The following is a 25,638-nucleotide window of genomic DNA, read 5'->3' as shown; positions in this document are numbered from 1 at the left end:
TGTCCTCCACTCATCACTCTCACTCACCCTCAATTAACTCATTACACATATTTATTTACTGGTTTGTTGACTTCATATAAGGACAAACACATTCTGCTAGTGTCTGCACTTCAGACTGCACACGAGCCCAGCAGGCTGCCCTACAAAAAGAAGGCCCTCACAGGCAAACACCTTCCAAGTGAATGCCAGAGAAGCAGGCCAGGCTTTTATCCACACTGTCTGCTGTCTTTACAATTAAAGCATGGAGCCTCTATAACTTCTCATATCCAAGAATATTAGTTGTGGGTTTCCTCAGTGGCTGGACCCAACTTCAGAGAAAACAGCATCCAACTTTACAAATATACGGGTCCCTTTACCTGTACCTACCAACAGGGCTTCCAAACACATAAAGCAAAATCAAATAGAACTGAAAAAAGAAACAAATGCACAATTACACTTAGAGACATCAACACTCTTTTCTCAGTAATTGATAGACCAAGCAGAAAGAAGTTCAGTAAGACTGCAGAACAGCACCATCAACCAATAGGATTTCATTTACCTTTACAGAACACTCTACCCAACGACAGCAGAACACACACATTCTCTTCCAGTGCACACGGAACATTCACCAACAGAGGCCAAATCATAGGTCACAGAACAAACATTAAATTTGAAGGCATGGAAATTATTCAAAATACGTTCTCTGACAATATTGGAATTACTAGAAATCAATAGCAGAAAGCTATCTGGAAAATAATGGACTGAAGAGGATGTCCCAAGAAAAATTACAAAGTATTTTGAACTAAACTAAAATGAAAACATATCAAAAGTTGTAGGATGCAGCTACAGAAGTGCTTAGAGGGAAATTTATGCCATTAAATGCTTACATTTGAAAAGTAAGCTCTCAAATTAATAATATCCATTTTAAGAAACTAGAAAAGAAAATTAAACCCAAAGCAAGCAGAATGAAAAAAAAAAACAATAAAAATAAGAGCAATTAATGAAATTGAAAACAGAAAAACTATAGTTTTTATGGAATTTCATTGAAACCAAAAGCTGCTTCTTGGGGAGAAAAAAATAAAAATTGATAAAACTCCAGCCAGACTTCCCAAGAAAGAAAGCTACAAATCATCAACATTAGGAACAAAAAAGGAGGCATCACTACTGACCCCACAGATGTAAAAGCATACTGAGGGAATACTATGAACCACTGCATGCACATGAATTCAAGAAGATGAAATAAAACAATTCCTTGAAAGACACAAATTACCAAAACTCATTCAAAAAGAAATAACCTGACTAGCCCTATATATAGTTTAAAAAAAAAAAAATCCATCATTAAATACCCTCCAAAAAAAGAATACACTAGCGCATGATGGCTTCACTAGTGAATTTTAATAAACACTTAAGGAAGACATAATACCAGCTCTATGTAATGTAATCTCCTCCAAAAAATAGGAGAGGGCATGCCCCAATTTATTTTGAGGCCAAACCAGAAAAGAACATTCCAGACCAAGATCTCTCATGAACACAAATGCAAAAATCCTCAACAAAATATTAGTAAATTGAATCCAGCAATATATAAAAGGAATGATACGTCATGACTGAGTGGGGTTTTTCCTGGAACTACAAAGTCTACTCCAGCACATTAACAGACTGAACAAGAAAAACCAACATGATATCAACAGATGCAGAAAAAGCATAAATGTCAACATCTACTCATGATTTAAAAAAACAATAATAACAAACTCTTATCAAACTGGGAATAGAAGGGAACTTCTTCAAGAAAGGGCATTCACAATAAACCTACCTGCAAACATTATACTTAATGATGAAAGACTAAATTCTTTTCCCTATGGATCAGAAACCAGGCAAGGATGTACTTTCCGACATTTCTATTCAACAGTGTACTGGATGTCCTAGCCAGTACGTAAGGCAGAAAAAAAATGAAGGCATGTGAATTGGAAAGGCAGAAACAAAACTATTCCCATTTGCAGATGACATAATTGCCTATGAAGAAAATCCTACGAAAAAGCTCATAGGGCTAAAAAATGAGTGTAACAAGGATGCAGGATACAAATCAATACACAAAAATCAACTGTATTTTCATACAACTGGAAACCAAAAAAGTTTTTTAAAGTTCCATTTATAATAACCAAAAACCAAACCTGTTGCCATCGAGTCGATTCCAACTCATAGCGACCCTAATGGCCCCCTAAAAAAATGAAATATTTAGGAATAAATCTAAAAATATTTGCAGGATCTACATACTGGTAATTATAAAACATTGAAGAAAGAAATATAAAAAGACCTAAATACATGGAAAAACAAGGGCATGCTCATGCAAAGGAAGATTCAATATAGTTAAGATGTCAGTTTTCCTAAAATTTTGTTGATAACAGCTTTGAGATATAATTCACATGCTGCAAAATTCAACATTTAAAAGTGTACAATTCGTTTTCAGTATATTCACAAAATTGTGCAACCTCCACTACACTAATTCCAGAACATTTCACCCCAAAAAGAATTCCCATTCCTTCTAGTCATCACTCCCCATTCCCTCCTCCCCCTAGACCCTGGCAAACACTAATCTACTTTCTGTCTCTACGGATTTGTCTATTCTGGATATTTCATGTAAATGGAATCAAACAATACGTGGTCTTGTTGTGACTGGCTTCTTCTATGTCGCATAATGTTTTCAAGGTTCACCCATGTTGTAGCATATACTTCTTTCTATTGCCAAGTAATATTCTATTGTATAGATAGACACATTTTATTCATCCATTCATTAGGTGACAGACATTTGGATTGTTTCCACGTTTGGGCTATTATGAGTAATGCTTTTATGAATACTAGTGTACGACTTTTTGTGTGGACTTATGTTTTCTTTTCTCTTGGGTAAATATCTAGGAGTGGAATTGCTGCGTCATATGGTAACTCTACATTTAACCTTTAGAGGAACTGCCAGATTGTTTTCCAAAGCACATGCACCATTTTACATTTCCATCCAATTTTTCCCAAATTGATCCATAGATTTAACACAATCCCAATCAAAATAATCATCAGGATTACAAACTTTATATCGAAGGATAAAAGAACTAGACTAGCTTAATTTGAAAAGGAGAATAAAGTTGGAGGATTCCCAATACTCAATATGAAGATGGGCTATAAACCTATGTTAATCAAAACAGCTAGTAAAGGATCAACAATTAACCAATGGAACAGAGAGTCCAGAAATATACACATGAATATTCTATTTAATTGTTGTAATACACATATATTCGTAACGGGTCTTTGATAAAGGTGCAAAGACAATTCAATGGAGAAAGGACAGTCTTTTCAACAAATAGTGCTAGAACAACTGGACATCCATACGCACAAAAACGATCTTTGACCTATGCCTCAGACCACAGACAAAAACTAATTCAGAATGGATCATAAACTGAGAATTAAAGCATAAAACTAAAAAACTGTTGGCATGATCCACAAAAGGACAAACTGATACAGTGGACTTAATCAAAACAAATAACTTCTGCTTTGCAAAAGATACTACACAAGAGGAGGTGAAGGCCAGTTATAGACTGAGAGAAAATATTTGTAAGTCACATATCTGACAAAGGACTTGTATATAAAGAACTCAAAACACAACAATAAAAAAACAAACGAATTCAAAAAAAAAGGCAAAAGATTTAACAGACGCTTCACCAAAGAAGACATATAGCATAAAAGGCATAAAAGATGCCCAATATCTTCAATCACTCGAAAAATGGACAGTAAAGCCACAATGAAACACCATTACACACCTACTGTTGCTGTGTGCCATTAAGTCGATTCCAACTCACAGCAACCTTACGTGACCGAGCATTACTGCCCGATGGGGTTTTCTTGGCTGTAATCTTTACGGCAGCAGATCGGTAGGTCTTTCTCTCATGCAGCCAAGCACTTAACCATTATACCACCAGCACTCCTTACACACCTCTTAGAATGGCTAAAATTAAAAAAAATACTGACAATATCAAAACAAAATGGTACAGTTACTCTGGAGAAGTTTGGCAGTGCTTAAAAAGTTGAACACATTTACCATATGACCTAGCGCTCCACTTGGTTTTAATGCTAATGAAAATTTAGGTTTTCACAAAACCAGCATACAGATGTTTATAGCAGCAGTATCCATATAGCCAAAAGCTGTAAATAACCTAGATGTCCTCTAGTGAGTAGACAGATAAACAAACTGCGGCAAATCCACACCATGGAATATTGCTCCGTAGTAAAAAGGAACAAACCGTTGATACATCAGCAGCCTAGATTAATGTAAACGCACAAGGAAAAAAGTGAAAGCAGCTCGTTGGAAAGGTTATATACTAGATGACTCTACTCACGTGGCATTCCAGAAAGGTTATATACTAGATGACTCTACTCACGTGGCATTCCAGAAAGGTTATATACTAGATGACTCTACTCACGTGGCACTCCAGAAAGGTTATATACTAGATGACTCTACTCACGTGGCACTCCAGAAAGGTTATATACTAGATGACTCTACTCACGTGGCATTCCAGAAAGGTTATATACTAGATGACTCTACTCACGTGGCACTCCAGAAAGGTTATATACTAGATGACTCTACTCACGTGGCACTCCAGAAAGGTTATATACTAGATGACTCTACTCACGTGGCACTCCAGAAAGGCAGAACTGTCTGGGTGGAGAACACACTGGGGCCTGCCCGGTAGGGACAGGCAGGCTGTGCCTGCAGTGTTTTCAGGGGTTGGCATTGTTCTATAGTCCGTTAATGGTGGTGGTTACAAGAATCTACGTTGTGTGTTAAAGCTCACACTACTGTACAACAAAAAACGGCCAGTTTTACTCTATATAAATTACTTTTTTTTACGTTTTAAATGTAAAAAGTGTAAAGCAAATCACAAACAAAAAACAACCTAACTATAGAAGAAAAAAATTAGGCGTTCCAAAAAAAAAGTCTATTATCTATACTATTTTTTATAATCAGGAAAATCTATAAATCCTTTTAACTAGGTAGAAGCCAAATAAAACTAATTTGATCAGATTATTATACTCTTGGTCAAAATTTCCTTCTATGAATACCTATCAAACACCATCTAGGGGACAAGACCACATATACAACACAGTACAAATGTGTGTGTGTTTGTGGATGTGAGCGTGTGTGTGTGTCAAGGAAGCCCAGCTTCCTGCCAAGTAAAGCTAGTTCAGATCATGACAGTTTGAGGCTGGCACCTAAACGTATCCACTTAAAGGAAAGGGGTCTAAGTACGTACACTCAGGGCACAGCCTTTCTGCACGTGGTGCTTCAGAGTCTTTTCCAGCTTGGACACAGCCTTGCACAGCTCTGCTTTCTCCTGGGTCACTGTGCTGAGCACCTTTCTGAGGGAATCATTATCTTTGAGCAAGACGTCCACGAGCTGGATTTGTAGCTGTGGTGCCGTATTTTTCTTGATAAAAAAGAAAACAAGAAAAGCTTATAAGTACTTCTTGTTAAAAGTCATGCACCTTGTTTATTGTGTTTTTGTTGTTGGTGGTTATCCTCAGGAGTTATCACGTTACAGCATTCAGTGTTAGGGGAAGCATGTGCAGCTGAGTGGTGCTGTGCACCTAGGGTACAGGCGAAAGTCAAGGTCATCACATCAGCTTTCTTTTCAGTGCCCTACAAAAGGGGCTTTACATAAAACAGGCTGTGTGACAGAGTGGGTCTGGCACAAGCCCAGCCCTGGTTTAGGTTGCTGTAACGGTGCTATAAAAAGTCCCGCTCCTGAGAGGTGACCAGAGAACATCCCTTGTTCATGACTTAGGGACAGACCATACAAGTCCCTTAACCCAAGTTCACTATTTCCATGACCAAATGAATGTTCTGTCCACAGACAGGGCACAGCAACATTGAGGGGGCATAGGGCCACAGTCAGAAAGCCCCTGATATGGGGCAGGAGGATGCAGTGCAGGAGGAACACAGGGTGGGGAGGATGTGGGGCATGAAGGACGAGGGTCAGGGACTTGGGGCAGCAAGGAGAGGAGCAGGGGGTACGGGGTGGAAGAAAGCGGGGTGGGGGGACACAGGACAGGGGGACACAAGTTGGGGGACATGGGGGCAGGGAGAAGAGGGGTGGAGAGGGCAGGGAGGGGAGGGGCAGGAGAACACGGGGCAGGGAGGACACTGAGGGGGATGGAGAATGGGGGGACAGGGCAGGGAAGACACAGGACAGGAGGATGGGGAAGGACGCTGGGGCGGGGGGGACATAAGATGGTGGGATGGGGCAGGGAGGACACTGGGGGGGACACAGGATGGGGGACAGGGGGACATAAGATGGAGGGATGGGGCACAAAGGACACTGGGGGAGACACAGGATGGGGGGATGAGGGAGAGGGGATGTAAGATAGAGGAACGGGGCAGGGAGGACACTGGGGGATGCAGGACAGGGGAACGGGGCAGGGAGGATGCTGGGGGGGATGTAAGACAGGGGATGGAGGGGGGGACGTAAGGTGGAGGGATGGGGCACGGAGGACCCTGGGGGGAACACGGGACGGGGGGATGGGGCAGGGGGGACACTGTGGAGGACGCAGGACGGGGCAAGAAGAAGGGGGCAGAGAAGGCAGGGAAGAGAGTGGCTGAGAGGGCACAGGGAGCACCACCTCATGAGCCTGTCATTCACCTGAGAGGAGGTGGACGTGCTCAGGTCAGATTTCAGTTCCTCCAGCGTCTGCAGCAACGAGGCCACTGCTTTCTCATTCGATGATGTCCAATCGTTAATTGTTCTGTAAAAATAAACAGGCATTTAAAGTGTCTGTATGGACACCAACGGACTGTTGCTCCATAGCTATTAACCCACCCTCTGCTAGAAGAGGGAGACCAAGGAAAGGAGTTTGTACACCATCACCACACAGCACCAGGCTAGATGGGGAGCTCCCTACAGGGCTGCTGGGAGGGTTACCCACAGCACCATGACCACTGTATGAATTACTTGTTGGGCTACATTTGGTTCACAGAAGTATTTCTTCAGCAAAGGGGCTGGGGGGCTGGGAAGCCTAGGAACACAGCAGCAGTGCCAATGATCACACAGCACAGCAATGGTGTGGACGGTCACACGGCATGGTGGCCATGCCAGCCTCAGCCAGGAGTCGCTCCGGGTGGAGCAGTGGGACCCGTGGGGATGGCCATCTCGGTCACCAGGCCCCGAGCAGAAAAGAGGCCTAAATGAAGCTTTGCTTGAAAATCATGCTGCTCTAAGCATTAAATGCAATTAGTAAAAGGAGAACTGTGTTAACTGGGTTTCTGTGCATTGGAAAGACAGAAAATATCAACGTTAGCTTTTCTATCCATTGAAATCGTCCCGATTGTGGCTCCTGAATGGCACGCGCCAGCATGGGCCGTGTGCAGCAGACCTAGGGGTCCCAGAGTGACAGCCGGAGGACCTGCAGGTGAACACCTGTAAAGGTGTGCGTAGGTGCAGAACCAATGTCAAAGCAGATGTGGAAACCTGAGGACAGGTACATTATGAGTCACAAGGCTTTTTCTAATATTCAAATACAAAAAATAATATTTTTCCAGTATCTTCCAGAGAGTCCTGCCCATTAGTTTATCTGCGAACACAGAAAAGGAAATAGAGTGTCTATTTCATTAAAACCTGGGCCTGAAAGTGAAGAAATGCCTTTATTTTGCCAAAATCTCACAGATTTCCTTAATTTAAAAAGCAATGCTTAAGCTGTACTGGTGAGTTCTAATGAAGGTGTACGCACCTGTTCACGGTCTGGTGGATGAAGCTGGTCAGGAGCCCGGTAGCACAGAGCAGCTGCTGCCGTACCTTCTCCAGCTGCTCCTGCTGTTCTCTGAGGCGGCTAAGCTCCAGCGGGAAGCACAGCTCTGTGTGGCCAGCACTGCGGGGCGAACTGGCACAGAGGCCACCACCAGGACGCAAGTCTTCCCTTGACTGCAGGTCCCTCACCGTCCGCTGAAGCTGCTCAATTTTATGCTCATCACGCTGACGCTGCAATTCTAGTTCCCGCTGTCATCAATGGCAAACAACACAAGAGACCATCACATACATGTTCCCAATACCAAACTGCCAAGAGAAAGAGCAAACACAGAGCGGCATACAAGGGGAGGTCCTCGCGGGCCAGAGTGGGACTCCAGCAGGCGGCAGGTGGACGTTCTTTTGCACCCAAGTCTCCCACCATGACTGCACGCAGCGAGTCACCACATGCCCTGTGCCGGGGTGCCCTGGGTACAACAAGAGTCGGGATGGGCCAAACCAAGCCCTAGAAACGTGGTTTAAGAGAACCCGATCTTTACTTGTGAGGAAGACTAAGCTTTCACAAGGTCCAAGGTAAGCACTCTGAGTGAAAGGGGAGGAGCATGAGGTGCTGGAGAAAACAGGATGGAGTTTCACAGCCCCTGCATCCTGGTTTACACACATCAACACAGCCATGCTGCACACACAGACTCACATGCACACACAGGGCCATAAACACACAAGCACACAAGCATGAAGGGCACACGCGAACACGTATACACACGAACACATGCACACACAGATACCAAAGGCACATGTATGCACACCCGCACAAACACACCCATTTATACACATGAACACACAGGGACATGCACAAAACACATACACACGTGAACAGGCATGTACACAGTGCACGTGGATACATGCATGATTCATACATGCACATAAACATGCATGTACACTCCACAGTCACAGGGACATGTACACACAGATACATGTACACACTAACACAAACGCACACTGCATGCACACAGACACACGTGGACACACAGGGGCGCATACATATGCACACATCCACTTGCATGAACACAGGGCCATGTACACACACACATACTACACACAAGCACACACACACCCATATAAGCACACACATACTGAGACACGCAGGGGCCCGTACACATGTACATACATGCGTAAACACGCACGTGTGCACACAAACACACCAGAAGGTGTTCACACACACACTGCCTGCCACAGGAGCCTGTGCTGCTGGCTGAACACAGCCCTGGGTCTGAGCTGGGTCATCTGAGAGCCCTCTGCCTTCTGGGCCTGACCTCATAAAGCCTCCACCTTCTTATTTGTAAAATGAGATTAAAATCACTCTCTTCACTGCACTTTCACTTATTTACCGCCAATTATGTGCCAGGCCCTGTGATGGGCCAAGGAGAAAAAAAAAAAGGAGAAAGCAGCCGGCAAATGCATGAGGTCCCTGCTCCAGGGTCTAGCTCCACTGGGGAGACTGAGGAAATCCCTAAATGAAAGCTCGCTGGAGAGGAGGCCATAGGAAGAGCAACAGGGTGCTTCCCAGGTGACATCCAAGGGGCCGGGGCCGGGGCCGGGGGAGGGGGGAACTGAGACCAAACGGGCAAGAAGGGATTCCTGAGAGTGGGGACACAAGCTGGCACTGGGGAGGGGGCCAAAAAACGAAATGGTGACAAGTTCTACAAATGAAGGAACAACAGGGACGCTCTGCCCGAGGCCCCACCGAGCAGACGGTGGGAAGGGTTGGAAGCCCGCCCCATTGGTGCAGGGGGCATACCCCGCTGTAAGGGGCAGTTTCCACTGGTCACAACATGCCCTGAGACTACTGCTCCTGAACATGTCTCACTGCATTCAAGAGAGAGGACAAGAATGGCCATTTTATCTTTAATTTCCCAGATGAGGGAAGTCAGACACAGGAACTGATAAGTTCGTTCTGTGCAGCTATGCTAGCGAAGCAGCCTGTGATCCAGATCAACCCAGCCACCTGCAGCAAAAGCAACACCTGGAGGGCCACATGACCTCAAACACACAGCTAGGTGCGTCAGGAAGAACAGTTACTGATTTGCCTTAGAAAACATTTCCTTTGTATTTACTTTTTAAGCAATAATGTTACCACTCATTTCTCATTTTTACAAAAAGTCAAAATCAAATAAAAGGTTTAGCTGAAAACATTCGAGGTGGTCTGGGAAAATACTCAAAGGAGAACAAGCTTCTTTGACAATCACAAGAAAGTAGCAGGTCCCTCTTCCCAGGGGAAAATAAACCCTGACTGTAGAGTCCAGGGTCCCCAGTTACCAAGGTCCACTCAGTCATTTGGGACATTCCTGGCCACACCCTGCCCCATGTCTACACCTTCAAAACATTCTCCACTTCCCAAGACTTCAGTGATTAAACACCACAAATATTCTGAAGTGTTTTTTTACATTATATAACATTAATCATAACTGACACATGCTACGACATGGATGAACTGTGAAAACATCGTGCTGAGTGAAATAAGCCAGTCAGAAAAAGACAGCGTATGATCCCACTTACGGGAAAAACCTAGGCAGAAAGTAGATTAAAGGTTACCAGGGGCCGGGGGACAGGGTAAAGTGGGGTGACTGCTTAACGGGTACGAGTTTCTTTTTTGGGTGATGAAAATGTTCTAAGTTAGATTGTAGTAGTGTTTGCACAACTCTGTGACTATACTAAAAAGCACTAAATTGTATGCATGGTAAATTTTACCGTATGTAGATTATATTCCAATAAAGTTCCCCCAAAATATTAGTCACATCCCTGACAGGAACTTACAAAACAATTCTATAGTATTTTAGAATCTAATTTACCTTTGTAACATTTACAAAACTAAAGCTTTGGTCTTAGAAACAGATGTTTGCTTCTTTAACTATTTTATGGCAAGCTAACCAGTAACGAGACCAGGCTACTGGTTTTATCTGTGTGTTTTTAAACTTTTTATAATTTCTCCAAGGTATAAAAAGAAACAGTACGGGTATTTTTAAAAAGTATTTTAAATAATATTTTTAAAGAGGACAAAACAAAAGCCAATCCAATAAGAAGATGCAGGATACGATCACATCAAAAACAAAGGCTTTTTTGGCTGACGTAAAATGCAACAAAAAATGAAGGGTCCTACACAAAACACAGTGGAGGGAAAACTGCCCAACGCATCACTGAGGCTAATGCTATACTGACACTAAAACCAGACAAAGACATCAAAAAGGAAAAAAACAAAACAAAAAAAAACCCAGACCAATATCCCTTGTAAACATAGATGCAAAAATTCTCAACAAAATACTAGTAAACCGAAACCAATGGCATATAAATAGAATTATGCACCATGATCAAGTGAGATTTATCCCAGGAATGCAAGGCTGGTTTGACATCTGAAAAACCATCAACATAATATATCAATAGAATAAAGGAAAAAAAACCTTATGATCTCAATAGACACAGAAAAAGCATTTGAAAAAAATCCAACACTCTTTATAATTACAAAAAAGAAAAGATGAATAAGCTAGGAATAGAAGGTCACTTCCTCAATCTGACAGAGGGCATCTATAAAATACCCACAGCTAGTCACACTTAATGGCGGAAGGCTGACTTCCTTCCCCCTAAGATCAGCAAGCCCTGCTGGCATAGTGGTTAAGTGCTATGGCTGCTAACCAAAGGGTTGGCAGTTCAAATCTGCCAGATGCTCCTTGGAAACTTTATGGGGCAGTTCTACTTTGTCCTATAGGGTCACTGAGTCGGAATCGACTTGATGGCACTGGGTTTGTTTTTTTTTTGTAAGATCAGGAAGAAGACACTATATGGGAGACGATAGCCAGAGCAATTAGTCAGGAAGGAATACAAAGGATCCAGATTAAGAAGGTGTAAAACTATCCCTACTCGCAGATGACATGGTCTTATATGAAGAAAATGTTACAGAGTCCACAAAAAAAAAAAAACAAAAAAAACCCCTATAAGAATGAATAAACGAGTTCAGCAAAGTTGCAGGGTACAATATACAAAAATCAACTGTACTTCTCTACACCAGCGAGGAACAATCTGAAGATGAAATTAAGAAACCAATTCCATTTACAATAGCATCAAAAAATTTAAAAATCCTATGAAATAAATTTAACGAAAGAAGTGCAAAGTTTATACTCTGAAACCTATAAAACATTGTTGAAAGAAATTAAAGGAAACCCACATAAATGGAGACATTTCATTGGCCTACTGCCAGTTACATGCCTGCCCCGTAAAAGGCCTGGGAGAAGGCAGTGAGCAAACGTGTGAGGTCCCTGCCCCAGGGTCTAACTCCACTGGGGAAACCAAGGAAACCCCTAAACATACGTTCATATGGAAATACAAGGGACCCTGAGAGCCAAATCAACCTCAAGAGACGAACAAAGTAGGAGGACTCACACTTGCCAATTTCAAAACTTACTACACAACTGCAGTAACCAAAATTGGGTGGTCCTGGCAGAAGGACAGAACCACGGACCAACGGGACAGCACTGAGTCCAGCAGAAGCCCTCGCTCCCACATGGTCTATCTGTGAGGCTGTCCCCTGCCAACCCTCGTGCTCTCTGGGGCCCTGTACCGACGAGCTGTGCTCACCAGTCTCTCCTTGTCTCTCTGCCACGTCTTGCACTTCTCTGCGTCTGCACGGCTCTGCCTCTGCTCCGCTCTCCTCCTCCTCTCCTTGCGTGCATCTTGCTCTCTCAATCTCACGTGTAACTGCTCTAATTCTGCCTTTAACTGTGCTGGCTTCTCCCTCTCCTTCTCCAGAGAGCACCTCAGCTCCTGTTTCTGGGTCTGCAGGGCTTCCACGGTCGCCTCCAGGCTGGCACTTACCTCCCTCTCTCGCTTGATCTCCTCGCTGCGCATCTGCACCTCAGCCTCCAACCTCTGCTGGGCGCACACAGCCTGCTGCTGCACACGCTCCAGCAACACCTGCAGCTCTGCCACACGGGCCTGCTCCATCCCCAGTTTCTGCAGCAGGGCTTGGGGCAGCGAGGCCTCCTGCACCCTCTGGCTCAGCTGCTCCGTCAGCAGGCGCTCGTGGGCCAGGGCCTCCGAAAGCTCCCGGGAGCGGCCCTGCTCCGCCTGCATGCTCTTCTGCAGCTCGGCGAGCTTGCTGCGCTCTTGCCCCAGCAGTGCCTCACAGCGCGAACACTCAATCTGCAGCTCCTTCTGGAGGTTCTCCTTCGCCGTCTGCTCGTGTTTCAATGCCACACATAGTCTGTTATTCTGAGCACACTGCTTCTCCAAAGATGCTCGCAACTCCTGCAGCGGAAAAGGAAGAAACAGGAAGGTCAAAAGCAGAGGAAAAATATCTGCCTAGTCTTCCTGACAGAGCTGTGGCTGCTAACCAAAAGGTGCGCAGTTCCAATCCACCAGGCCCTCCTTGGAAACCCTGTGAGGCAGTTCTACTCTGCCCTATAGGGTCGCTATGAGTTGGAATCGACGTGAAGGCAATGGGTTTGGTTTGTTTGTTTTTTTAAACTTTCCTGCCATGTTCCCCTGCTATTCATACATGAAGAAAGCAAGAGGTTATTAAAAGACAGGAGAGAAAGAAAAGACCTAACTGGATGTCAGAAAAGACTCTGAAACCCACTCTTGAACATCAAGTAGCTAAACCAAAATGAAGATATGATGAAGTAGAAGAGCTGAACAGATTTCAAAGGGCAGCTCAAGAAGACCAAGTAAAGTATAATAATGACATGTGCAAAGACCAGGAGCTAGAAAACCCGAAGCAAAGAACACACTCAGCATTTCTCAAGCTGAAAGAACTGAAGAAAAAATTAAAGCCAAGGAAAATATTAAATGATGTGGAAAGCATCAAAAGAAGATGGAAGGAATACGCAGAGTTACTACCCCAAAAAGAATTGGTCAACATTCAACTATTTCAGGAGGTAACATACGATCAGGAACCGATGGTATTGAAGGAAGAAGTCCAAACTGCACTGAATGCACTGGTGAAGAACAAGGCTCCAGGAATTGACTTAACACCAATTGAGATTTTTCAACAAATGGATACAGCGCTTGGAGTGCTCATTCATCTATGCCAAGAAATCTGGAAGACAGCTTCCTGGTCAACTGACTCCAAGAGATCCATACATGCACTTATACCCAAGATAGGTGATCCAACAGAATGTGGAAATTATAGAACAATATCATTAATATCACACACAAGCAAAATTTTGCTGAAGATCATTCAAAAACGGCTGCAGTAGTATATCGACAGGGAACTGCCAGAAATTCAGGGCAGATTCAGAACAGCACGTGGAACGAGGGATATCATTGCTGATGTCAGATGGATCCTGGCTGAAAGCAAAGAGTAGCAGGAAGATGTTTACCTGTGTTTTATTGACTACGCAAAGGCATTCCACTGTGTGGATCATAACAAACTATGGATAACATTGCAGAGAATGGGAATTCCAGGACACTTAATTTTGCTCATGAGGAATCTGTACATGGATCAAGAGGCAGTCGTTGAAACAGAACAAGGGGATACTGTATGGTTTAAAGTCAGGAAAGGTGTGCGTCAAGGTTGTATCCTTTGACCATACCTATTCAATCTGTATGCTGAGTAAACAATACGAGAAGCTGGACTATATGAAGAACAGAGCATCAGGATGGGAGGAAGACTCATTAACAACCTGCGTTATGCCGATGACACAACCTCGCTTGCTGAAAGTGAAGAGGACTTGAAGCACTTACTAATGAAGATCAAAGACCACAGCCTTCAGTATGGATTGCACCTTAACATAAAGAAAACAAAAATCCTCACAACTGGACCAATGAGCAACATCATGATAAACGGAGAAAAGATTCAAGTTGTCAAGGATTTCATTTACTTGGATCCACAATGAACACGGATGGAAGCAGCAGTCGAGAAATCAAAAGATGCATTCCACTGGGCAAATCTGCTGTAAAAGACCTCTTTAAAGCGTTGAAAAGCAAAGAAGTCACCTTGAGGACTAAGGTGTGCGTGACCCAAGCCATGGTGTTTTCAATTGCCTCATATGCATGTAAAAGCTGGACGATGAATAAGGAAGACCGAAGAAGAATTGACACCTTTGAATTGTGATATTGGCGAAGAATATTGAATATACCATGGACTGCCAAAAGAACAAACAAATCTGTCTTGGAAGAAGTACAACCAGAATGCCCCTTAGAAGCAAGGATGGCGAGACTACATGTAAGATACTTTGGACGTGTTATCAGGAGGGATCAGTCCCTGGAGAAGGACATCATGCTTGGTAAAATAGAGGGTCAGCAAAAGAGAGGAAGACCCTCAGTGAGATGGACTGACACAGTGGCTGCAACAATGGGCTCAAGCATAGCAACGATGCTGAGGATGGCGCAGGACCGGGCAGTGTTTCTTTCTGTTGTGCACAGGGTCACTATGAGTTGGAACCAGCTCAACGGCACCTAACAACATAACAACAACAATCTTCCTGCCAAGGTTTTGTTTCTATCCTCTGACCCAGCAGCAACTGACCCTGCATGACCCACAAGGACAGAAGTGCCCACAAGGTTCCACTGTCAGTCACCAGCCTCTGACGCGGTGAGGTACCCTTTGGAAAGCAGCACAGGGTAAGTGCACACACGTGCCTTGGGGTTAGAGATACATCTATACACAGGATGCTCACACAAACACACACCTTGGGTGTCAAAAGCCAAGACTCAGGTGTTTTGGAAGGATACTTCACCATCATTCACGGCACATACGCTACGCTTGTACTGCACAAGTGAGCACCAAAACCACACACAGCACGGACTTGCTTGCACAAGCTCCGTTGTAAAGAGAAGCCATATCACAATGACTCCTTAGTGTGTGTTGCCGCCAGAATGCTGCTACACTACACGGCTCACACATCAGGGCGCCCAGGGTATGCAGTGAAGGCACCAATGAGGGCGCAGCACTGCCACGGTTAACTTACCTCCAGGGCCCGCGAGCTCTGGCCCTCCCTCTGCAGATGCTGGAGCTGCTCCTCCTCCAGCTGGCTCTGCAGGGCGCGCTCCTTCTCATGCTCAGCCTCCAGCTCCTCCAGCGTCGCCTCCAGGTCCTTCTCCTTACTGTCCAGCACGGACCTGGGGGACACCAACCAGTGGCACTGTGTCAGAGCGCTCTGCAGGGACATGTGGATGGACCAGCACTGCCAGACAGGTGGGGCAGAGCTCACCACAGAGAGAAGAGACCCATCACCATCTCACTGTGAGTACATGGGGGGTCCTTCTCCTACGGCCATGAACCCAGTGAGAGCAGGCGCTACTTTAGGGCTATGACAGCACCCAGTGCAGTTCACGGCACATGACAACGTTCTACTTTACTTAGATGCCAAGGGAAGTATGGCGAGAGCTATAGCTTCCGTTTATATATATATATATATATATATATATATATATATATCAATTCAGTATCTGGTGAAAGTTATTAACAAGGGGGGCCAGCAAGCAACATGTATCTGAAAGTAATTCACCGACGTCCACACCTCAGCTGGAGGACCTCCTTCTGCACGTCATTCAGGGACTTGAGCAGCCTTTCATTTTCCTGCTTACACTCGCAGAGCTCGGATTTCAGATCCTTGACGGCATTCTGCTCCAACACAAGCAGCTTCCGAACGCTTGTTGCTTTCTCCTGCTCTTCGCTCAACGTTTTCTGTAAGTCACTGGCTATGCATTTCTCCTGCTCAACCTTATACGCCAGTAATTCAACTGAGAAAGAGAGTAAAAAAACGTGCTGCAGCAGCATCATTCATTAGCCCAAAGTGAGCTGTACAGATGACTTGGCAGGTTGGAAATGCTAGTGTGGTCTGGGGCTGTCTCCCTTTGGGCGGTGCACCCTCTGTAACGAGAAGCCCATCTCTCCTAATGCAGTTAAAACCCTCAGCACATTTTCCTCCTGTGTGCCCCCAACCACCATGCAGTGGGTCTGTCCTGAGCCCACTCCTGTAACCGTTCCTTTTCCTTCCAGACCTCCAATTCCAGCTGGGGGTGCCAGAGCGGCATGGCCACATGCTCTTCCAGAACCGTTCAGGTCTGGGGTCTCCCTGGAGATGGGGCAGGGGCCAAGACAGAAGGTGGCTCTGTGCCAACCCGCTGCCTCAGTCACCCTGGGCACAACTATGGATGGCCCCAGCCCCAGGTGGCTTCACTGGTGAATGCGACCAACACTTAGAGACAACAAAAGCACAAGCAGCAAAAGACAAAATAGATAACGAGGATCTCATAAAAATTAAATACTTCTGTAAATCAAAGGACTTCATCAACAAAGTGAAGTGATAACCTAAAGAATGGAAGAAAATTTTTGAGAACCAAATATCCGATAAGGGTATAAATAACCAAAATACATTAAAAAAAAAAAAAAAAAAACAACTTCTACAGCTTAACAACAAAAAGACATTTCAAAAAATGGGAAGAGCTGTAAGTGGCCATCTAGAATACTCCACTGGTCTCATCCCTTCTGGAGCAAGGAAGAATGAAGAAAACCAAAGACATAAGGGAAAGATTAGACCAAAGAACTAATGGACTATGTCTACCACAGCCTCCACCAGACTGAGTCCAGTACAACTAGATGGTGCCCGGCTACCACCACTGACTGCTCTGACAGGGATCACAATAGGGGTCCCAGACAGAGTTGGAGAAAAATGTAGAACAAAATTCTAACTCAAAAAGAAAGACCAGACTTGCTGGCCTGACAGAGACTAGAGAAACCTTGCGAGTATGGCCCCCAGACACCCTTTCAGCTCAGTAATGAAGTCACTCCTGAGGTCTACCCTTCAGCAAAAGATAAGACAGGCCTGTGGAACAAAACAAGACTAAAGGGGTGCACCAGCCCTGGGGCAGGGACTGGGAGGCAGGAAGGAACAGGAAAGCTGGTAATAGAGAACCCACAGTTAAGAAGGGAGAGTGCTGACATGTTGTGGGGTTGTTAACCAATGTTACAGAACAATGCGTGTATTAACTGTCTGATGAGAAACTAGTTTGTTCTGTAAACCTTCATCTAAAGTACAACTGAAGAAAAAAAAATGGGCAGAGGACTTGGACAGACATTTAACCAAAGAAATTATTCAATTGGTCAATGAGCACAGGAAAAGATGCTCAATGTCATTAGCCATTCCAAAAACCAAATTCACTGCCATCAAGTTGATTCCAACTCAGAGTGACCTTATGGGACAGAGTAAAACTTCCCCAGAGGGTTTCCAAGGCTGTAAATCTTTACAGAAGCAGATCTCCACATCCTTCTCCTGCAGAACCGGATGGTGAGTTGGAGCCACTGCACCACCAGGGCTCCTGCATTAGCCATTATGGAGATGCAAATCAAAAGCTCAAAGAGGTGTCACCCCTATTACAATGGCAATGATCGGAAAACAGAAAACAATACGGGGTGGTGAGGTAGTGGAAAAAGTGAAACCCTCATCCATTGCTGGTGGGAATGTGAAATGGTACAGCCATCACGTAAAACAGTTTGTGGTTCCTCAAAAAGTTGAAGACAGAATTACCATATGACCCAGAAATCCCAATCCAAGGTATATACCCAGAAGTGAAGGCAGAAACACAAACAGAAACCTGTACACCAATGTCCACTGCAGCACTCCTCACAATAGCCAAAGGTAAAATCAACTGAAACGTCTATAAGCATGAATGGATAAACAGAATGCGGTATACGCATTAAATGGAATACTACTCAGCCACGAAGAGAAGTGAAGTCCTGATGCATGCCACAGCATGGATGAGCCTTGAAAGCATCACGCTGAGTGAAACACGTCAGTCACAAAAGGACAAATACTGTATAATCTCACTTATATAAAAAAAAAAAAGTGTACAGAAACCAAAGCATCTAAGTGGTCAGCAGGGGCGGGAAGGAGGCAATGTTGCTTGTGTAGATGGGGATGAAGGATACAGAAAGGGTGGTGTGAATGGCGGCACAGCTTGAAGAATATAACCACTGGCCCTGAACTGCACATGTGGACACTGTTGAAATGCTGAAAGTTTTGTTGTATACATTTTCTCTACAATAAAAAAAAAAAGGGGGGGGAACACTTGAGACAATGCCATGATTCAATCTCCCCTGGAAACAGACGAGCAGGGACCACTCCTAACCTGTCTGTGACACCAGCGTTACCCTGCCACCACAACCAGAAAAAGGCTCCACAAGAAACAGAATGACGGCCAGGCCTTCACGGACTGACGCACAAACACTCGTGTCGGCAAATGAGAGCCAACTTCACAAAAGGGCCACACACCATGAGGGCTTCCCAGGCCACACGCCTCTCCACTCGACACGGTACAACCCCACCCACGCCAAACCAACACGGAGGGCCCAAGAGATGTTGACACCCCACGTCACAGTGAGAGGTGGACCCTCCCAAGAGCAGGGCAGGGTGCCACTCTCAGAGGTCTGAGCATGTCGTGCTGAGGGTCCAAGCACTGGGGATACCAGGGTCTGAGCACGTAGTACTGGGCGCCTGAGCCAGTCAATAGGCGAGACGTAAAAGCAAAGGCATCCAGGTGGGATGGGAAACCACGGAGCTACCTGTGCTCGGAAAACACGACCATCATCACAGAGGATCTAAACCAAGTTCAAGTGCAGTGACCCGACACAATGCTCCTGGCCTGGTATGGGCCCCAAGAATCTTCTAGAAGGAAGCCTGGCCATGCAGTATGCCCCCAGGCACTTCACCCTGAGCCCTCTCACCCAAGGAAGGCAGCACTGCTGTCGTTCAGGTCTCATAAAGACACGCTTATTGTATTCAGAGGGTCCCACCCTGTTGCCCTAGGATGGTGCGATGCAGATACCACAGTGGACAGGCAGCCCCGACACACGGGCTCTCATGGCTGCCTTGGGGGGTCCAGGGGCCTCTGTTAGCTGTGCATCACTCACTGAATGCTAATGGACATGGGCACGATGCCAGGACAGACAGGCATCGGGCAGCAGGTGCCTACACACCCTGCCTTCGCAGCTGGTGCTCCTGGCGGCTCCCGCGGGCCTCTGCACTGGTGAGCGCCGCACAGAGCTGCTGCAGCTTCTCCTGGTTCTGCAGGTGTGTCATGCGCAGCTGGGCACGCAGGGCCTGGATCTCAGACAGCAGGCTGCTCCGGTCAGACAGGCAGAGTGACTCCGCAGACGGCTCCTGCAGGGCACCCTGCAGACAGGTGGCAGGGAGGTGTAAAGATGGGCACCATGGGGGCGAGAAGGGGTGTGATCCAGAAGTGGGGGCAAGCAGGAGTCCCACATGCCAGGAACCCAGGTCCTCGCTGGGACACAGGCTGCACCTTGCTGAGTGCTGAGGACAAGGAACAGCGCCTACAGCGAACATGCAAGGAGCCCACGTGCACAGCAGCCACCTGCACCCTAGAGCCCTCCTCCTTGGAGCTCTAGCAGAGCTGCTCAGACCAGCCTGGACACTGCCTGAGGCACTGATGCCAAGAACACAGCCTCCCCATTTAGAAGTGAGCAGGTGGGAGGAGGGGGTCTCAGACACGTTGGTCAGTACTAACACACTGCGGGTCAGTGCCCAGAGCTCTTGGGGAGGCTCAGTTGTCCACACAGAGAGGTGGGGACAAGGCACACACACAATTCCTCATTTCTGTGCTCAGTCATGAAGACACAGCGAGGCACTGGGAGACTGCCACACCCCAAGGTTGAGTTAAAGTGTAAACGGAAGCTCATGTGTGAAATCAGAGCTGCACCTTCCTCACCCAAGACACCTGTGTCTGCTCACCTGCTCCTGGACAACCCTCTCCAGCCGCTCCAGCAGGTAGCTGCCGTCCCCCGGCTCACACCAGCCCAGCCTGGACTGTAGCTCAACGCCCAGGGCATGCCGTTCCTTCTCGAACGCATCCTGTACAGCCCGCAGGAATACTCCCCTCCAGTCCACACACACGTCAGAAAGTTCCTGAAACAGAGGACGAGAAAGTACTGTCCTTACTTCACACGCTGTGGATGAGGAGCATGGGCCACTGAGGCAGAGGTGACCCACTCGTCCTGGTCAGGGGGAGAAACGAAAGAGAGACCGTGGGGGCAGGCAGTACAGTGCGTTCGCACCGCACCCTCAGCGTCCTGCATGAGGACTCCACCCCACCTGAGGGGAGTGAGGACCCACTGCAGGCTGCTGCGGGCCCTAAAGACCCAGTGCCCTAGTGGCACCATAATGCAGCCTGGCACTGACAGCATTGCTCAGCACCCCAAGGTTTCCACCAGAGTCATCCTACCTTTTCTCCTTTCTGGGGTCCTCTGAGGGCCGGCGCTGCCTCCATCAGGCCTGGCCCCTCCCCTGGGACATGCTCCAGCGGGGCACATGGTTCACCCCTTTCCAATGTGCTGGCGCTGCGCCGGTACTCAGACAAGGCCAGGATGTGGTGGCTCTCATCACACACCATCTTCAGCAGCGCCTGCAACAAAGTCAGGTTAGAGAGGACAGCCGGCCTCATGCCCTGACGATGAGAAGACTCCCCACCCCACTTCACCTGCCCACCCAGCAGTGAAGACTGCCACCCTTTTGGCCCCTGCAGCATTTCCTGGGCTGTTCTAATTGCGAGTTTTTACGTATTACCACATTTTACTTATCCATTCAACCGCTGAGAGAGTCATCTCTCCCATGGCCTTGAAAGGCAGTGGAATTCTGGATCCAACATTCCACAGATACCCACAATACACCAACTTCTTGTCCTTCTCTTGGTTGTTACCATCTTCTTGCTATCGTGAACACTGCTGTGATGAACGTAGGTGTGCATGTCTGTCCGTGTCATTTCTATCAGATCTCTTGGGTACAGACCTAGGAGTGGAATTGCTGGGTGATATGGCAGCTCTACCTCTAGTTTTTTGAAGAATCACCAGACTCTTCTCCACAATGGCTGTACCATTTTGTATGTCCACCAGCAACGGAGGAGGGTTCCAGTTTCTCCATATCCCCTCCAATGCTTGCTATTATCCATTTTTTTTCCATCTTGGCCATCCTTGTGGGAAAGAAATGGTATCTCACTGTGGATTTGATTTTCATTTCTCTGATGGCTAATGACACTGACCATCTTTTCATGAGTCTATTGGCCATTTGAACAGCTGCTAACCAAATGGTCAGCAGTTCGAATCCACCAGGCGCTCCTTGGAAACTCTATGGGACAGTTCTACTCTGTCCTATAGGGTTGCTATGAGTTGGAATCAACTCGATGCCACTGGGTTTTTTAACTGTGAATTTTTTTTTTTTAATTAACTTTTATTAAGCTTCAAGTGAACATTTACAAATCCAATCAGTCTGTCACATATAAGTTTACATACATCTTACTCCCTTCTCCCACTTGCTTTCCCCCAATTCAGTCAGCCCTTTCAGTCTCTCCTTTCGTGACAACTTTGCCAGCTTCCCTCTCTCTCTATCTTCCCATCCCCCCTCCAGTCAAGAGTTGCCAACACACTCTCCAGTGTCTACCTGATTTAATTAGCTCACTCTTCATCAGCATCTCTCTCCCACCCGCTGACCAGTCCCTTTCATTTCTGATGAGTTGTCTTCGGGGATGGTTCCTGTCCTGTGCCAACAGAAGGTCTGGAGAGCATTGCCGCCGGGATTCCTCTAGTCGCAGTCACACCATTAAGTATGGTCTTTTTATGAGAATTTGGGGTCTGCATCCCACTGATCTCCTGCTCCCTCAGGAGTTCTCCGTTGTGCTCCCTGACAGGGCAGTCTTCGATTCTGGCTGGGCACCAACTAGTTCTTCTGGTCTCAGGATAATGTAGGTCTCTGGTTCATGTGGCCCTTTCTCTCTCTTGGGTTCTTAGTTGTCGTGTGACCTTGGTGTTCTTCATTTTCCTTTGCCCCAGATGGGTTGACACCAATTGATGTATCTTAGATGGCCGCTTGTTAGCATGTAGGACCCCAGATGCCACAATTCAAAGTGGGATGCTGAATGTTTTCATAATAGAATTATTTTGCCAATTGACTTAGAAGTCCCCTCAAACCATGTTCCCCAGACCCCCGCCCCTGCTCCGCTGACCTTTGAAGCATTCATTTTATCCCGGAAACCTCTTTGCTTTTAGTCCACTCCAATTGGGCTGACCTTCCTTGTATTGAGTGTTGTCTTTCCCTTCACCTAAAGCAGTTCTTATTTACTGATTGATCAATAAAAAACCCTCTCCCTCCCACCCTCCCTCCCCCCTTCGTAACCACAAAAGTATGTGTTCTTCTCAGTTTTTTCTATTTCTCAAGATCTTATAATAGTGGTCTTATACAATATTTGTCCTTTTGCCTCTGACTAATTTCGCTCAGCATAATGCCTTCCAGATTCCTCCATGTTATGAAATGTTTCAGAGATTCGTCACTGTTCTTTATCGATGCGTAGTATTCCATTGTGTGAATATACCACAATTTATTTATCCATTCATCCGTTGACGGACACCTTGGTTGCTTCCAGCTTTTTGCTATTGTAAACAGAGCTGCAATAAACATGGGTGTGCATATATCTGTTTGTGTGAAGGCTCTTGTATCTCTAGGGTAAATTCCCAGGAGTGGGATTTCTGGGTTGTATGGTTTTTTTTTTTTTTTTATGATAGTTCTATTTCTAACTGTTTAAGATAACGCCAGATAGATTTCCAAAGTGGTTGTACCATTTTACATTCCCACCAGCAGTGTATGAGAGTTCCAATCTCTCCGCAGCCTCTCCAACATTTATTATTTTGTGTTTTTTGGATTAATGCCAGCCTAGTTGGTGTGAGATGGAATCTCATTGTAGTTTTAATTTGCATTTCTCTAATGGCTAATGATCAGGAGCATTTTCTCATGTATCTGTTGGCTGCCTGAATATCTTCTTTAGTGAAATGTGTGTTCATATCCTTTGCTCACTTCTTGATTCGGTTGTTTGTCTTTTTGTGGTTGAGTTTTGACAGAATCATGTAGATTTTAGAGATCAGGCGCTGGCCTGAGATGTCATAGCTGAATATTCTTTCCCAGTCTGTAGGTGGTCTTTTTACTCTTTTGGTGGAGTCTTTAGATGAGCATAGGTGTTTGATTTTTAGGAGCTCCCAGTTATCGGGTTTCTCTTCATCGTTTTTGGTAATGTTTTGTATTCTGTTTATGCCCTGTATTAGGGCTCCTAGGGTTGTCCCTATTTTTTCTTCCATGATCTTTATCGTTTTAGTCTTTATGTTTAGGTCTTTGATCCACTTGGAGTTAGTTTTTGTGCATGGTGTGAGGTATGGGTCCTGTTTCATTTTTTTGCAAATGGATATCCAGTTATGCCAGCACCATTTGTTAAAAAGACTATCTTTTCCCCAATTAACTGACACTGGGCCTTTGTCAAATATCAGCTGCTCCTACGTGGATGGATTTATATCTGGGTTCTCAATTCTGTTCCATTGGTCTATGTGCCTGTTGTTGTACCAGTACCAGGCTGTTTTGACTACTGTAGCTGTATAATAGGTTCTGAAATCAGGTAGAGTGAGGCCTCCCACTTTCTTCTTCTTTTTCAGTAATGCTTTGCTTATCCGGGGCTTCTTTCCCTTCCATATGAAATTGGTGATTTGTTTCTCTATCCCCTTAAAATATGACATTGGAATTTGGATCGGAAGTGCGTTATATGTATAGATGGCTTTTGGTAGAATAGACATTTTTACAATGTTAAGTCTTCCTATGCATGAGCAGGGTATGTTTTTCCACTTAAGTATGTCCTTTTGAATTTCTTGTACTAAAGCTTTGTAGTTTTCTTTGTATAGGTCTTTTACATCCTTGGTAAGATTTATTCCTAAGTATTTTATCTTCTTGGGGGCTACTGTGAATGGTATTGATTTGGTTATTTCCTCTTCGGTGTTCTTTTTGTTGATGTAGAGGAATCCAAGTGATTTTTGTGTGTTTATTTTATAACCTGAGACTCTGCCAAACTCTTCTATTAGTTTCAGTAGTTTTCTGGAGGATTCCTTAGGGTTTTCTGTGTATAAGATCATGTCATCTGCAAATAGTGATAACTTTACTTCCTCCTTGCCAATCCGGATACCTTTTATTTCTTTGTCTAGCCTAATTGCCCTGGCTAGGACTTCTAGCACGATGTTGAATAAGAGCGGTGATAAAGGGCATCCTTGTCTGGTTCCCGTTCTCAAGGGAAATGCTTTCAGGTTCTCTCCATTTAGAGCGATATTGGCTGTTGGCTTTGCATAGATGCCCTTTATTATGTTGAGGAATTTTCCTTCTTTTCCTATTTTGGTAAGAGTTTTTATCATAAATGGGTGTTGGACTTTGTCAAATGCCTTTTCTGCATCTATTGATAAGATCATGTGGTTTTTCTCTTTTGTTTTATTTATGTGATGGATTACATTAATGGTTTTTCTGATATTAAACCAGCCTTGCATACCTGGTATAAATCCCACTTGATCAGGGTGAATTATTTTTTTGATGTGTTGTTGGATTCTATTGGCTAGAATTTTGTTGAGGATTTTTGCATCTATGTTCATGAGGGATATAGGTCTATGATTTTCTTTTTTTGTGATGTCTTTACCTGGTTTTGGTATCAGGGAGATGGTGGCTTCATAGAATGAGTTGGGTAGTATTCCGTCATTTTCTATGCTTTGAAATACCTTCAGTAGTAGTGGTGTTAACTCTTCTCTGAAAGTTTGGTAGAACTCTGCAGTGAAGCCATCCGGGCCAGGGCTTTTTTTTTTTGTTGGAAGTTTTTTGATTACCATTTCAATCTCTTTTTTTGTTATGGGTCTATTTAGTTGTTCTACTTCTGAATGTGTTAGTTTAGGTAGGTAGTGTTTTTCCAAGAATTTATCCATTTCTTCTAGGTTTTCAAATTTGTTAGAGTACAATTTTTCGTAGTAATCTGAAATGATTCTTTTAATTTCATTTGGTTCTGTTGTGATGTGGTCCTTCTCGTTTCT

At 45.1% G+C, this 25,638-nt stretch overlaps 1 protein-coding gene across 3 annotated transcripts in view; it reads right to left on the bottom strand.

Annotated features, from left to right (window-relative positions):
• Positions 1-25,638, bottom strand: part of PCNT (pericentrin) — a 147,037-nt gene that overhangs the window by 15,498 nt on the left and 105,901 nt on the right. For all 3 annotated transcript variants that reach the window (XM_064279604.1, XM_064279605.1, XM_064279606.1), the window contains 9 exons: positions 20,991-21,170; positions 20,501-20,674; positions 19,726-19,921; positions 16,268-16,490; positions 15,716-15,866; positions 12,621-13,052; positions 7,744-8,009; positions 6,660-6,762; positions 5,274-5,447 (listed from right to left, as the gene is read on the bottom strand). In XM_064279604.1, the coding sequence (XP_064135674.1) occupies positions 5,274-5,447; positions 6,660-6,762; positions 7,744-8,009; positions 12,621-13,052; positions 15,716-15,866; positions 16,268-16,490; positions 19,726-19,921; positions 20,501-20,674; positions 20,991-21,170 (1,899 nt within the window). The remainder of the gene's footprint in view (positions 1-5,273; positions 5,448-6,659; positions 6,763-7,743; positions 8,010-12,620; positions 13,053-15,715; positions 15,867-16,267; positions 16,491-19,725; positions 19,922-20,500; positions 20,675-20,990; positions 21,171-25,638) is intronic.

This window comes from Loxodonta africana, chromosome 2 (assembly GCF_030014295.1).
Source record: "Loxodonta africana isolate mLoxAfr1 chromosome 2, mLoxAfr1.hap2, whole genome shotgun sequence".
NCBI classification, from domain to species: Eukaryota; Metazoa; Chordata; class Mammalia; order Proboscidea; family Elephantidae; genus Loxodonta; species Loxodonta africana.
Note: the sequence above shows the minus strand (reverse complement) of the source record. Positions and strands in the feature narration are given on the sequence as shown.